This window comes from Porites lutea, chromosome 9 (genome assembly GCF_958299795.1).
Source record: "Porites lutea chromosome 9, jaPorLute2.1, whole genome shotgun sequence".
Lineage (NCBI taxonomy): Eukaryota > Metazoa > Cnidaria > Anthozoa > Scleractinia > Poritidae > Porites > Porites lutea.
The window spans coordinates 27,023,970-27,039,836 of record NC_133209.1 but is presented as its reverse complement, the minus strand read 5'-3'; the positions used below and the strand labels follow the sequence as shown (position 1 = coordinate 27,039,836).

Genomic DNA, 15,867 nt, shown 5'->3' with positions numbered 1-15,867 from the left:
GCACTGTATCCGTTTACAATTAGACCGTGTGATTTGGTAAGGAACTTCTCGCTTTCCACTTCGTCCAACAGGCCATCGTAAATCTGTTCTTCTCGTGTTAATCAGTGCCCTCTTGGGTCTCCTCTGAGGTTTCGAACCCCAGTCCTGTGGGAGTAGACTCCTCGGATTGTCGCCCGGTACCAGGATCCCTCGACTTCTAAGGCTGTCACGAATTTCTGACGTCATTACAATGTCACCTTGAAAAAGATCGACTCCATCTATAAAGAAAAGAGGTTAAACATTACACACACTGCAATTTTTCAACAGTGATAACATTTTTATTTAATAGGTCAAAGTTTATGGATTTATGTTCGTAGTATTAGTTTTATCGGGACTGCCATAAATAATCAAATTGCGCTGAAATCTGAGCATGACATGTTTCAATGCTGCACTGCATTTACGGTAACTGCAGTTTAAGCATGGCTGGCAGCCTCCAGATTAGCTCCGCGTTTGACAGGTGGAGTGTCTTGGTAGTTTGCATAGGTAGGATCTCTCCCCCTCCAAGCCTCCTCTTCTTCCCCCTTTCCGCAAACTTACTAATATAAAGACTCACGAGAAACAAGCCCTGGAAAGTATGCGTACTCTCATAGGTCACAAAATCATTTACGAGAAAGTTTTCCAACTTCTAAATGCAACGCAGGCAAATATAATTAAGAAGGGTGACTAAACTTCTAAACCTAAAGTCTTAAAATCATCTCAACCATCTGCATTTAAAAACGCCCATATAGGCCTTCAAGGTGAATTATATACCTGATAACTTGTCTTTAATACAAACCTAGTGATCTGCCGTTTGTTCCTGTTGCTTTGAGGATTGAATCGAATATGGGTTTTGCTGTTTGTGTTTCTGGTGATAAAGAAAAATTTTATTTCACTGGCTGCTTTTAAAGCCCATAACCCAAAAGCAAGCAACTCCCATACTAGGTCTATACGTGTCACGGCGTTTTTTATACAGGCCGGTTCTTTAGATACATTTTAGATCACATTTTCCCGCGAAATTGGGAGCTCTGCTCCGTCTGTGAGCCAGTATGTTGGAAGTATTCAAAATTCTCGCAAAAATCTGGCGTTCTAAAAGTAAACTGGTCGTCGAGAACGTCTTGACACAAGCTCACTTCGAAGTTCCTCGCTCTTGATTATGGGCCCCTTGCGATACCAAGTTCGAAGCAGTACCTTCGTTCCTAGTTCTTAATAATGTAAAACGAAAATTCTGAAGCCGTATTTAGCGTTTGGAATGAATGTACGCGAAGTTAAAAGTAAAGTTTTAAATAAATCAAGGTTAAATTAGGGCATTTAAAATGACGTTTTCCCTCATAATTTTTTATTGAAGTGCAATGGACGGTCATCCCAAACGTGAAGTTTTAGAGATATTTAATATGAATGAGAAAAATGTTATCGCTCGGTTTTTTTTTCTTAAACCTGCTACCAATTTGTCAATTATTTAAGAGTTTTAGCAAAATGGTCACTTTTATTAACACAATATTTAAAATACTTCGAAATGTTAAGGACGTTGAGTCACTTGGTTCTTTATTTGTGGCAAATTTTGATTCAGCTCCATAGCCGGAGTTATAGCCAATAAATTATTTTCCAAAGAAAAACCTATTAGACCCAGGCCTTAAACTACTTGAGTTAGTAACTTTTCAGTTTTGGGAACATGATAACAAAGTACCGTAAAATTCCGAAAATAAGCCCCTCCATGTATAAGCCCCTCCAAATATAAGCCCTCCAAAGCGGTAGTGCAAAAAACCCTCCGTTAAATCGCCCCTCCAAATATAAGCCCCCCGGGGGCGTGTACTTGGAAAATTTCCCTTAAAATACTAAGTAAAACAAAGCAGAAATGGTTAATTTACTTCCAACTATAAGCTAGCCCAATCGGTTTTGAAACGCAAATTTCCCTCCGTAGATAAGCCCCTCCAAAAATACGCCCCTCAAATAGGGCCTTTGAAGTCCCATGGCTGATTTTCGGAATTTTACGGTATATGATATAAATTTTCGCGATATTTCGGAATTCCATAAGAGTGAAGTTGAAACATAAGTGACTCTATGTAAAAAAAAGTCTTAGGACTTCATTTTTAAAGGCCTTTTTAACTAAAACAAACATCTGTAAGGTGGAAGTGTATTCCTTCCACCATGCTTGGAGATGGATGGGTATCCACCAATACGAGCCTTCCCATTTCTTTAATAAAATAGCAAGGTCCCCTCTAACCACTCTAAAGAGGTATTTAACACCCCATCGTTTCCTTCCTCCCTCTTCTGCATAAAAAAATATACGGTTTAGAAGTACGTTTCACTCATCAGGCAGATTTGGCAAAGGCAACGCAACGATAGAGGCGACGGCGCGTGCAGACTTTAAAACCAAGTTGACCAAGCCCAGAAGCCCCATGTCGGAACGGCAAATTTTACTGCAAGTCGGGCTTAGTCCTTTCCTCGAGCTTTCGCGTTTACTTGGCTACAAAAGTGACTGCCTATTAGCAAGTCAAATGACCTTGACTAGAGCAAGCGCACGCGCGCGTCCCGCTCAAAGCACGAGATAAAATTTCCTGTAGGTACACACGGAGCACGTGCGAAGTTTGCTTGTTTTACGGGGGCGTAAACAAGCCAACCCTCCCTCACGTAAAACAATGAATGACAGAGAGGCTTGGTGCATGGAAAAAGCAAAGAAAAGCTCTCAGTAAAGTTCTAAAAGAGTGTTTTGAATTGGTTATGATATAGACAGATGTAAATACAATTGGTTTTTTGTTCCAATCACCTTGTGAAAGAGATGTAGGCACTTAGATGAAGGATTCTCATCTAAAACTCCTTCGGGATTACTAGAATCACTACCATAAAAATGATTTTACGTTTTTCACCTACCGCAATAGCCCCATGCTCCATATTTTTCATAATTTTCGTCCAGTGAACACCACTCTCTGCCTTTGTCTTTAGTTATACAGTCGTAATAGATTGTTCCATTGAATGTAAAGGGAAACGCACAGCAATTTCCCTCTGTTGTATAGCGCGTGTCACAGGCTTGGTCTGTAAAATCATTAGAAATGACCAGAAGAAAAACACTTTATCAGCATCGTCTTGTTTTAGTTTCGCGTTTGGATATTATTAGCACAATTTCCCGTTAACCATACATTGAAAACTATGCACATTTTTGTGTTGTCAGCAGCTACTAGTTGGCTTGTCTGCAGGCACTGGTAGAAGTCAGGTACTGAAACCCCTACAAGCCTGTGTGAATTTTTCAAGGCTTTTTATTCGCAACTGCAAAAGTTGCATCCATAACTACGATGATCGTCTTTACATTTAATTTTTCATTCAGCAATTCTTATATTATGAGACTCATATATTCATTCTTTCATCAGTGTTCGTGTTGTTTTTGCCAAAATAATGGAACGAATATCTGATCGCACGATTGTAGCAACACAACCGTTTTTTCACTGGATAAAAGTATTCGCCAAAACTAGGAAAAGATAAGTGGACCTCTTTCAACAATAAACAAATGAAAGTAAATTTGAAATTACCTGTTGGAATCAGAGTAGGAACCTCCTCAAGTTGAACTGAAGGCGATTGCGCCACAATTAGCAGACTTGTAAGAATCAGCAGAGACATCTCGTAAAAGCTCCAACTTGGGATTTGTCTCCCTGTTATTACAGGATATCTTTGACTCTCGATCAGCAGCAATTGACGTGAATGATTTTAGCGAGGATGCACGAACTCTAATGTGTGTCTCAGTGTATGACGCAGTTAATGTATGGTGTAGCGGTGTAAAGGCCTAAAGGTGAGAAACAAATGACCTGGTTTTTGTCTCCAAATCGTTCATTGTTAACGGTATTTTCCGTGCAAAATCATAACACATCTGTCATTTCCTGTCAGGCGGTTCTCTAGGTGTCCTGGATTGTTAAAAAAACAATATCGAACAGCCATACAAGTGTGAACAAAATGCTTAAAAGAAAACGAACTGACTGACTAGCAAATAATGTATCAATAAGAAAAAAATGTCTGCGAGCAATTTTTTCCCGTTTTTATAAAGGGGACATAAGACCGTGCGTGAGACTTACCACCAACCACGTATCTCGTTAGTACCTTATCAGTAGTAAGTGAAACCTCGATTTACGAAGGGTCAAGGGACTGAGAAAATTTGTTCGCTATAACGAGGTTTCGTTATATCGAGGCTCTTTTTCATATATTTTACTGTTATTGGGGTAGAGAAAATCGTTCGTTATATCGAGGACTTCGGTATTTACAGGTTCGTCATATTGAGGTTCCACTGTAGTGACCAGGTGAATGTACCACATACTGAGGAGCGAAATAAAGTAACCTTCAGTGCGGGAGTCATAATAGTGACCTTGCATTAACAATGCCCAGCTGCAGAACAGGCGATTTTTTTTGGCTTTTTTCGGCGAGCGGAAGCACGTAGCATGTTCCAGGCGGTAAGACTCCTTTCGCTGTTTTTCCTGTTCATCTCTTTGCGCCTCATGCCACAATCTGAACGCCTGGGCACAAACGCCCAGCCCCCCTCAGAAAAAAATCAGGGAGTGAGACTCTCCCAGATTTTTTTGAGGGGAGGGGGACGTCTGTACATAGGCTACAATCTGAACGCTTGAAACGGGCAGTGAGAGGCGAGCACGCGCCCCACACCCGCTTTGTGTTTCGTTCGTCCGAAAAACGCGCAAAAAAACGCCTGTTCTGCAGACTAAACGATGCTACTCGAACATGCATTACTAATTTTCCTGCCTTTTACTTTCTAGTTTCAGCTCCGGGGGGGGGGGGGGCACTTGGGTATTTTTTGGGTGGGTATGTGCCGCCTGGGACTCCAAATTGGCACCCCGTTCTAAAAACAAATTCCTCTACAATTGATACCCCGTTCTAGAAATGGGCCAATTTTTTATACCCCGTTCTAGAATTCGCCTCAAAACTGATACCCCGTTCTAGAAATGGGCCAATTTTTAAAACTCCGTTCTAGAAAGTTTGTAAATTGAAATAGCCCGTTTTTTTAAAGATATTTCTTTATTTGTTCGACTTATATATCAAATAAATGATACTTCATAATCAGCAACAATTTTAAGCAGAAGATAAAGCCGTGATCCACAATTTTTTATACCCCGTTCTAGAAAACGCCTCTGAAATGGATACCCCGTTCTAAATCAGGAGCTTCAAAATGACGACCCCGTTGGGCGGCACATACCCGCATAGGTAATGTATGGGAGTACCCCCCGGGTTTCAGCTGTTGTAAGTGCCAAAAGAATCTCATGGGCAATTCCGCACTAGTGAACAGCACCGCGGGCGGACCGCGGGCTCAACAAAATTAAATTTTACGCGGGGAGGCTCCGCCCCGAGGTCCAACGCCGTACACTTTTATATACACCATTTTTGACAGAAAAGGTAACCCTTTGGTATAAAACCATTCCTGATGTAAATGCACTGCCTTAAAAATATGAAAAAAGTACAAAACCAGAACGTTTTCTCGACTTTTTGACAGCCATAAAAAGGCGTCTGGAAACCTTTTACCAACCAAAATAACAGATTTCTCTACCCTTCCATATACTTCATAGCCTGTTCCAGTCTCCGAGGTAGTTGGGTCCGCCGAATTAAGAAAGCGCAAACACGAAAATAAAACGGGAAATCCCTTCCTTTTTCCTTTTTCCCGCCCCGCCAACTTTTTGTGTGCCTTTTTCTTTCCCGCCTTCCCCACTATCTGAGAGCCTGGAACAGGCTATATACTTCAGAAAGTGAAATCCCCATCCTTTCATATACCTGAAGCCTTAAAAAGGTACCCCTTTCGGGTGGAGCCTCCCCGTATGGGAAATTATAGGGAGTACTCCCCCCCGGGTCTATTTACTTGTTGCATGTAATTTTTACTTTTATATTTTGTAAGCAGTTGGTGTGCGGAAGTTCCTAGCCGGCTTTTACCAGCCTCATTGTGGTGATGATGATGATAATGATGGTGATGAAATAGTAAAATTGTATACCCTATTCCGCGGGAAGTGCCTCTTTAGACCTAAGAAGGGAATGCTCCACCCCGGGTTATCATTACAATCTGAACGTCTGAGGCCACGTCCACACTTGTCCGGACATTTTTGAAACCGGGCGTATTTTTTATCCTAATTCTTGTGGACGGATGGCCGACTTGTGTAAAAAAGTAAGGGCTTTCAAAAATATCCGGATTTTTGTGGACTTCCCGGGGGAACTCCTGCATAAAAGTGACGGGATTCTCGTCGGAAAATCCAAATTAAACCCCCGAGGGAGACCAATATGGGTGTGGCTCAAGCTTAAACTTACCCTATCAGTGTCAGGGTATATTTTGTAAATATCTTTATGCATAGTCCTAAGTGACTTCTGAATGGGCAAATACAGTGACTTTCCATCCCAAACACCCAAAGTGAGACCAAAATCTGCAATTTACACCCCAAAGGGAGACGACGAGCTTCCCTGTCACTTTCATATGGCAGTTCCCCCCTCCCCGGAGCGGGCGTAGCCTGAGACAGACCAACTCAGTAAACCAGACAAACCAAACTTGATCACAACAATAAAAGATTCTTTATTTATTATCACGGATAGATGCAAAACCTTTTTAGTACAATAACAAGTATCTGTTGTAAAATGTACTCTTCTTTAAACACAGACAAACATCGAGTAGGTCTATGGGAAGACATGCCCTCTTTTGGATAACTTTAACGAGAACAAAAAATATAACAAAACAAAACATAAAATAGTTTAGGGTTGAAGGTATAGCCGAACCTCCCGAAAGCGACCACCCAATAGGGGTGGTGGTCCAATACAGGAATCGAACCACAGGCCAGGGGTCTCTTCCGAGAGGGGGTCTAGTTTATGGAAGATAATGTATTGCATGTTATTTCTAAGTTACCATATGTGAAGCTCCATGCTTTTGTTAAAAGTTATTTGTACTATACTCTAAGAACTCTAAGTCGTTCACACTGTCAGCCCCGAAAAGTGGTCACGGTCGCTTATACAGGATGTGGTCGTTTTCGGCTGAGAGATTCCAATTGTAGGGCTTCGACTAGAGTGACTAACAAAGTTTAAGTGCTTCGGGTGCCGGGGGTTGTCGCTTATGGGTGGTGGTCGCAAATAAAGGTTAATTCTCTCTTGTTGGTGGACTGTACTTTGCTCTAATTTCGCCTCGTTTTGTTTCTCATCCAGTACAGTAAGCAGCTAGCTATTCTAACAGTGCCCTATAATAGCTGTACTTCTAACTGATCCAAATTCTGCATATTAGAGAGGTTTGAGTCCTCTCTTCTGTACCCATCTTCTATACTGAAACCTTTGACTTCAGTAGACGAGTAAGAGTTATTAACATTTGTTACAGGTTTTTTTGCAATTGATGGCCATGAAGACTGCGTATCGTCGATCGTTGCAGTAACCTGATCTTGCCCAGGAATTACAGCTTTTGCGTTTGTCAGTGCAGGGTCTGTTATCTGAAGGAGAATTAAAAAATACAAATAAGCAATACTAGAGAATCAGTTCCGGTCCAATCCTGTCTATTCCTTTCTGACTGATTTATACGTAAAGGTTTTGAAAAGAACACCTGTTGTGTTGTAACAATGTTATGACAAAGCTGTGACAACGTTGTGACGATGTTGTGACAATGTTGCGACCCGCGCTATTTAGCAAGCGTGAGGTCTGAAGATGGCTGGATATTGGCCAAGTTCTTTTTTTGTCCCGGTAATAAAAACGCAAATAAAAAAACAGAGAACAATGTTCAGCCATCTTGACCAAACAAGGATTTATCATATGGCCAAAAGAGAACTTTTGCAGAATTTCGTTTTGAAAAGAACACCTGTTATGTTGTAAAAATGTTATGACAACGTTGTGACAACGTTGTGACCAGGGCGGATAAAGTTTGGGCGGTGAAACGAGCGCTCCGCTCTTCATTTAATGTGTGATGCGGAGTAGGACTGGCACGAGCGCTCTTTCCGCGCTTCCGGTGCGCTTGAAGGCCGGCGAAATTTTCCTTTTTGGAAACCGGAAATCCTATTTTCTTTCTGTAATTTCAGGCTACAATGTTAAATAGATAAATTCGTTTCATAACAATATCAATAAACAGTTTCATATGTTTGTGTCTGTACGTCTATAAGTCAAACTTGTTGGTCGTATAATGCCAAAATTTGAGTTTTATTTGAAAGTGTTGAATACCTCCCTCTTCCACTAAATATCACCTAATCGTCTTTCACCGTTTCGTTTGCAAAAGCTTAACACTTCTTAACCTCAATTTTTACATATGTTAAAGAGGGATAAATTTTATATAACATAACAAAAAATTAGATTGATATATATTGATATAGTGGCGTTGTACTTCTTCAAACTTTGCTTCTCGGGTGCAACGGGCCTTTGCGATTCGCGCAATGCGTTGCAAATCTGGCAACCGCATGTAAACAAAATTTATTGAGGTTAGTTGTAAGGTTTTTTCTCCGTTTTTCTCTCTAAAACAAAACAAGGTAAACAGTAAAAACTGAGGGGAAACTAATTTTGAAGTTTCGAAGTAACAGAAAGACGTATGAGATGTTTTTTTCAAAATTAAAAAGAAGGATGATGGTGATTGAAATTAGCATAATTTCACCTTGCACGAGCTGCACGCATTTATAAAATACACGTCATCTACTGCTGTCTTTTAGTTTTGCTAGGGATGACATGGATGAGATTTTCTTTCGTGTTTTAGACAGTACTTAGTTGTTTTTGTTTTGGAATAACATCGACATTGGCGAGTAGCAGAACGAAAATATAATTCAGTGGTAGAGTCATGGAAGTAATAAAAGAAACCCTTTGAAAGAGATGTTTGTCTACTCCAACTAAACCTCCCGGAAAAAAATAGCAACATTTGCCTCTCGGAGGCAGCGTACCATCACAAAGGAACGAGGAAGAAGTGCAAGAAAATAAATCAAGCTGCCATAATTCAGTGACAACGGCAGTGTCTAATGTACAAACCACATCGCAAGCCCTGACCGATGACCGAAGTCGAAAACAAGCAACATTTCTAAGCAGAGTCCCAGTCCACTGCATCACACCTTTTTGCTCGGACGCGCTCTTTTCACCGCCCAACCTTTATCCGCCCTGGTTGTGACAATGTTGCGACCCGCGCTATTTAGCAAGCGTGAAGTCTGAAGAGGGGGTAGTATGGGCCCATCGTGCCCGCTCTGGTAGCCAATCAGAATGAAGGCTTTGCTTCATCTTGCCTGCTTGTGGATTCAGCGAAGCTCGCGGGTTCAAACTCAGGCCCGACCTGCAACCAAGGTCTTTACGATCACTATGGCAACGATCTTAGATCTCTCTCAGATCAAAGGACTGCACGTCACTGGGCAGTGATATCTAGGGCCATGTAGCTATTAGCAATCATTTGATTGGCGTTGTTTCTTTCAACTCAAAGGGGACGTAAAATAACTGGCCTGCAAAGGCAACGCGAACGATGATGCTTTTTTCATGACTAGTGCTCTCCAGCCACCTTGGACGTTGAAACTAACAGAGAGTTGGGGCGAATCAAAAACTGAGGTAACCCAGTGGTATACGTGGTCTGTATCTCAAGCGGGAGCGGACTGGAATTTTTCATTTGATAAAAAAAGAGTCAAGATTGCCTGTCAACACTTTTTTTTACGTTTCATTTCCATTCTATTGTAGGTTTATTCTAATGCCGGAGCATTGATGTAGGACCTAAAACAGTGTGGCATATCAAAGGAAAATAATTTTTATCGATACCCTCATACGAAAATGGTTACATATAGTCCTTATGTTACCGCAGGTGCACGTGAGAAGCAAAGATCTGTTCTTGTTTCCATCTTACCTTTACATTTGCAGCTCTTTTTACAGTTCGTCTCCATGAATCTCTGCCACTGGCCTCTACAATATCCTTTTTTCGCCCAGTACGGGCAGTTGCTGTTGTTGTCTGCGTGCTGACATCCTGTAGGGACCATTTGTACAACTTAAGCATCAACTGCTTTTAGTATAATTATGATTATGATGATAGCCATATAACGATGATCATTATTATAGTGATGGTGATAGGGGTGTTGGTGGTTGTGGTCGTGATGATCAATGATAGTCAGCGATGATGATAGCGAAGATGGCGGTGATATGGTAATAATGTTTGTGGTGGTGGTGGTGGTGATATGATGATGATGTCTATGATGACAGGAGCCCCGGTTATGGGCTTCTGATGATGCTGCTGATGATGGTGATGATGATAGTCGTCTTACAGGATGGCGATAAGGGCTTAAAAATATGAATAGTGGAGATCACCGAGCTAAAAGTATATCAGAAATATAATGGATGAAATGATGTTCCTCACCATTACAGAGCCCGCAACTCCTTTTACAGTTCGTCTTCATATAATTCTGCCACTGACCTCCTCTGCAGTGTCCATTTCTGGCCCAAGTAGGACACTTATTGTTACTGTCCTGACAACCTGTTAAAATATTTACAGCGCTCTCAATTTTGAAAAAGTCCTCAGTCTCGCTATGGAGCATCAATGATATACATAGCGCTTGGAACAACATCCGTTCTCCCTCTAAAACGTTCTGTCGTTGAAAAGCATGGACATTCTTAATCCATTTTAGTGTGCAGAATATATAAGAATATAAGCCACCAGATTAATCATTCTCGGGAGTAGGGAAAGGCATTGATTGTTAAAACAAGTGGCTACCTTCAGCTTTGGATTAAACCTAAATCCAATGAGGAATTTTTTTTTTGCAAAATTGCAAAGTTTTTTTTTGTAAAAAACGGCCTTAGCCAGGTGCCGAGCAACCCCTTTTGGCCATGCAACGGTGTGCTCACAGACCAGTTTATTTTTAGATCGTTTTTCAGGCAAATTTTAAGTATTAGAAAGTCTTACAAATCACTGAGTCAGCAAAAGCTGCAGAAAAAGGTCATTTACCAGAAGGAGGTGTTGAAGGCCATGGTGGTCTCTGGGTAACAGGGCGGTTAGTAGGCGTGGAACCACAGTACATTTTCCTGGCTTGTTCTATGTCCTTTGGGCTCAGTCCACGCGTGTTGCCCAGCTTTGTGCTGCCATCTTTGCGCGTGATAGTGATTCGTCCATTTCCAAAAGCGGTTGAGTGGTAGTGCATCACACTATCGTAATCATATCCTACGCCTCGCGAGTTGATAGCGCTTTCAGACATCTTAGTAAACTGAGAGCGAAATCCTGTCGAGAGAAAGGCAACGCTCACAGTCTAAAATGACACAAGTGTTTGCATGACAATTATTATTCTTTGTCTAGGCCAGCGGAAGACAAAAGAAAACATCGCTTTTGCCCATAATATATAGGTAAAATTTCGTTCAAACTATACTTAATAGAGTGGAATAGTGATGAAATCCGTCAGACACCTTTGTGTCATGTTTTTGTAGACCTGGCGGTGCACAACGCTCATAGCATTCCCTAGCATTTTGATTTTGTTGACCAATAAAAACGTGCCAATTTTCACATTTTGCGAACTGAAAACAAAGGATTGTGCACCGTCAGGGAGCTTCCAGCCCCCCCCCCCCGGGGGGGGGACTGCGCATATGAATGGGGTGGGGATGCTCGTCGGAAATTTTGAATTAAACCCCTAAAAGAGACCGATCTGGGCGTGGCCCAAGCTTTTTTTGACCCCTAAAAGAGACCATGTTAAAACACAGACAAATGAGAAAACTTGGATTACATGAATGGAGTGAAAAAAACGCATTAAAACTACACATATCAAATATACATATTTATGCTTTTTTCGCGTGCAACCCTAAACGAGACCTTCACTGTTAAATATGATGGAGTTTTGCCCAGAACACCCTACTGTGAGACCAAAATCCGAAATTTACACCCCTAAGCGAGACGACGAGCATCCCCACTCATTTCATATGCGGAGTCCCCCCCGGACTTCCAACATAACCTGCAGCAACCAGTCTCTTCTAAACTATGTTCAAACCAGACAGGTGGTTAATGAAGTTATAAGTAATGTTCATAGTTCCACGCACCTGTGGGAATATTATTCCAGTGAATGTTGATATACCTGTCGCGATCGGGACGGGACTGCTCGTGCCAAAACCCGAGGGCGTGCCCTGTTGAAAGTATCAGGTAATAGATTATATAAAATGGAAACATGCAGTCACTGTTAGAGTTAAATTTCAGACTGCGACGAGTGATGTCACTGGGACAAGTGTTATGACTGTGCCAGTAATGTGACTGCGTGACAGGTACTATGATTGTGTTCACTATATATTTCATTGATCTTTTGAGTCAAAAGTCTGTACGCAATGACTGACACTACAGATAATCGTTTTTTCCCCACCCCCGACCCCTATAGCTAATATGATATTTTGAAAAGAATCAGAAGGAACCATGGAGTCTTCGACAATTTTTTGGTTGTTGAACTGAAGTCGACAAAAACAAAAATACCTTGATCGAAATGACAGTTATTGAGCAGCGCGTTTCTGCTAGATATTTTTTACGATGTGCCTCAACTGCATTTGGGATACCAGATTTTTGCATTTAATAATCTGAGACGCACATAAAGTTCAGTAGCCGGTGGTCGGTTTCTGACAAAATCGAACAAAATTTAGAGTATCCTTGGCTGTTCTTTCATTAAAGATAGCACTCACTTGAGAGCAAAAAACTCACCGATCTCATGAATCACAGTATGAAGATACTCGCAGCCTCGTCCAATGGAAATTTTCTGTTGTCCGCCTACCCGCCCAACCATTGAATAGCATCTAAAAATTTAAACAAAAGGATTATTACATTTTGTGAAATGAATGAAAATGTCTGAACATGATTCAACAACTGAAGTTCATTTCTAACAGTACTTTTGTCTTTTAGCACCTTTGTGGAACAAAATGAAGAAGGCAAGAAGAAAAAAAATGATAACTCAAGATCAGCAAAAAATGGTGGCGAACGATTATGACGTCTCTAGTTACCATCTTTGGAGGACTATTTAGCATCGAATGGCCTTTGAAGCCGGCCCTTAGACTAGGGCGGTCATTGACAAAGGCATGCACGTTATGATCAATCTTGTTATCCAAGGGGGGTTAGAGAAATAACTTAATTCATTATGACCTAAACTAAAGCCTAAGTTTGTCAGATTATTTTATCTATTAACTACACTAAATTTCATAAATACATAGTCGACTTAGTTTACAGCGGACACTGTAGGGACCTCGAATTCGTGTCCTCTTTAGCGAGAGTCTGTATGGTAATAGCGGCAGTTTGTTTCAGTCAATCTTCCGTAATTTGTTTTTGCCGGAGATTTAGCTAATGTCCGTTTTATCGAAGTGTCCGTTAAAACGGGATGTCCGCCAAGCGAGAGTTGACTGGAGTTGACTGTACACGCGTCAATCAACGTAAGTAGTTTCTAGCCTTTCAGGCTAATTTTGTCGGTAAAATCATTTGTTCCTCCTAATTTTATAAAAACGTCCGCTTATAGTACTCAGTATAATGCTTCTAATTTCAATTCTAAATTTGTATTTTCTTAAAAAATGGATTAAGAACTGACTTTTAAATGATTTGATCTTGAGGTCAAGTTATAAGAACTTACCCTCCCCCGGCAAAGAAGCTAACGTAGTTACGATGACTCGAGCGTGGAACAAACTTGAGACATGGAACATTTCTCTCCCAATGCTGAATAGCCGCACTGATTACACGCCTAGCATGCCCTGTAACGAGAAATAATCAAATATTATAATTATACTGCATAAAGTAACAAAATAAAACAAACTTATCTAGCGATGAGAATAACTGAGGAGAATAATTTTTATTCGCCTTGGAAATAATGTTGAAAAAAGCTGTTTAATCTTGCAAGTAACGTCGTCCTTGGGGTTAGAGAAGACTGGAGGGGGTACTCCCTTATATAAGCCACATAGGCATTTACCGCCCCCAAGGGGTATTATTTTTTGCGCCGTTTTGGTCTGAAAACGGGTATAGACTTTGCTGGCCCATTTTGGTCTGGAATCAGGGTACGATACCATACCCTTTGGGGTGGTACATACCTATAGGGCTTATATAAGGGATTGCCCCCTCCCCCCTCCCCGGGACAACAGGGCGCTAACCAGCAGACGTAAAAGACTAAAACGTCCAAGGCTATGTTCCCACTATACCGAATAGATTTTTGTACCGACACGAAAAGATAGGTCGACTTGGCGTAGATTCGTTCTGTTACAGAAATCGCGCTGAAATCACTTTTGTGATTTGTGAACAGAAGCTATCCGGTAGGAGTTCCATGCAAAAGCTTTCCGATATAATGTTAACTTAGTCTAAAAAGTCTAAAAATCACAGTAGATAGTAACAGGCTTACCAACACTTCCTTCCAGTTGGTATGGAACCACAGCCTGACCACCTGAGATCCATCGTCTCGCCAAACTCCTCATAGCCGCGCGCTTGTATCGTCTGCTATTCCCTTGCTCTACTCCTAACAGGCTTTTTTGGCGCTTTGTCAACAGTATATCTCCCTCGTGTAAGCTATTGTTTCTGTCTACAACTAAAAATTAAACAAAACAAATTCAGATTAGCTACTACCATTTCATCGTAATCATCTTGAGTTATCGTGGAACTCGTAATAAGGACATTCATCAGATCGTTATTTTTCAGTCAGATTTAACCGTAAATCTTGTTCTTAATCTTTACAACTTGTTAATCTTTGGAAAAATGTATTCAAAAGTATTCGATCTTTCGCACCCTACAGTTTTTTTTCACTGTTATGAAAGGGTGTTGATTAGCTTCCTACGCGTGCAGGCATTCTTCTGGGTCACAAGCCAAATAATCGCAGCTGTCCTGCGATGTTTTGAAGTGAAAGCTTTCGTAAGCGCGGTTCGCCACCACTTTTGGGAATCACTGGTTGGTCTTTCTTTTATTTTCATGTTCTTGTTCTAGCCACAGTGGATTCTAAGTTTATTCATATCGTTAACGAGAGTGACCTGGCGAGGAAGAAAAGCATACTACATCGACTCTCAATAACTCACGTCTTAAGTTTCCTGCATCGTTGTTTGCAAGTAAAATCACTTCAAAGGCTGTCCTGTTCTCTCCCGTTGCCTTTCTCCCTTCCTGTATTGAACCTGCACTTGCCAAAATACAAAAGAAGAAATAAAAATACCTAGGAAGAACCTCTTGAAACTATGAAAACAACTGTGAAATAAGGCTTTGCAAGTCAATAAGTTTTACCACCGATAACCCGTTGCTGGCTATCAAGTTTTCGGACTTTTGCTGAATAGTACTAGCCTTTAGATCTGTTTCCTTTCTGTTATATCACTAAGTTGAACCTCCTTTTGCAATTTTACAATAGTCCGTATTGCTACGACAAAACAAGACATTTCTGTGGAGTTAAACAAAATAGTTCAAAATTTCGAATCACTAGAAAACTCTTTAGCAGTGGTTTTGAAGCGGTATTTTTACAGTTTTCTGTATTTTACAAAATAATATTGCTGGGAAGTGTTTTCTTCGACTCCTCAAGTTTGAGGAATTCTCTTCGGGTAATTACGATCAGTACAGTCGTGAGTCCAACATGTTTTTGTGTCTACTAGGATTTTCAGCTATTTTCGCAAAAAGCCGGATTGTAATTAGTTACAGGTTGCCTTCTGTGTTGCCGAATTGCTATAATCTTTCCTTCGTGGAGTGTTAAAAGGTGGAAGAACAACCACATTTCTATCGTTCAGACCTTACCTGGGGGTGGCGGACTTTGTAAATTCCCTGGACGAGCAAAAGCAGACTTGGCTAATTGCAGGAAAACAGCTACAAAAATTGCACGGAACATCATTTCTTCGGTTCCTTTAACTTGCCCACACTTCAATAGTTGAGCCGCCGATAAAGACTGATGAATGTTCTTGTGAGCTGTCCGTCTTTTATAAGAATTTTTAGGTTGGTCATTGTTGATAAAACGACCG

At 41.0% G+C, this 15,867-nt stretch overlaps 1 protein-coding gene across 1 annotated transcript; it reads right to left on the bottom strand.

The window, feature by feature from the left end:
• Positions 1-6,532: 6,532 nt before the first annotated feature.
• LOC140947463 (zinc metalloproteinase nas-6-like) lies at positions 6,533-15,829 on the bottom strand. The gene is made up of 10 exons (XM_073396572.1): positions 15,647-15,829; positions 14,950-15,042; positions 14,286-14,468; positions 13,530-13,647; positions 12,617-12,708; positions 11,974-12,057; positions 10,898-11,167; positions 10,313-10,429; positions 9,809-9,925; positions 6,533-7,451 (listed from the first exon to the last, which is right to left on the bottom strand). The coding sequence occupies exons 1-10, from the start codon at positions 15,738-15,740 to the stop codon at positions 7,327-7,329; spliced, it is 1,293 nt and encodes a 430-aa protein (XP_073252673.1). The 5' UTR covers positions 15,741-15,829; the 3' UTR covers positions 6,533-7,326.
• Positions 15,830-15,867: the final 38 nt, after the last annotated feature.

Bases quoted from the DNA above. Each gene is read 5' to 3' on its own strand.
- LOC140947463 (XM_073396572.1), bottom strand. From the start codon at position 15,740: ATGATGTTCCGTGCAATTTTTGTAGCTGTTTTCCTGCAATTAGCCAAG. The intron at 12,709-13,529 runs GTAAGTTCTTAT...TTAAATTTTTAG, and splicing joins AGCTTCTTTGCCGGGGGAGG to ATGCTATTCAATGGTTGGGC. The intron at 10,430-10,897 runs GTAAATGACCTT...ATATTTTAACAG, and splicing joins GCCTTCAACACCTCCTTCTG to GTTGTCAGGACAGTAACAAT.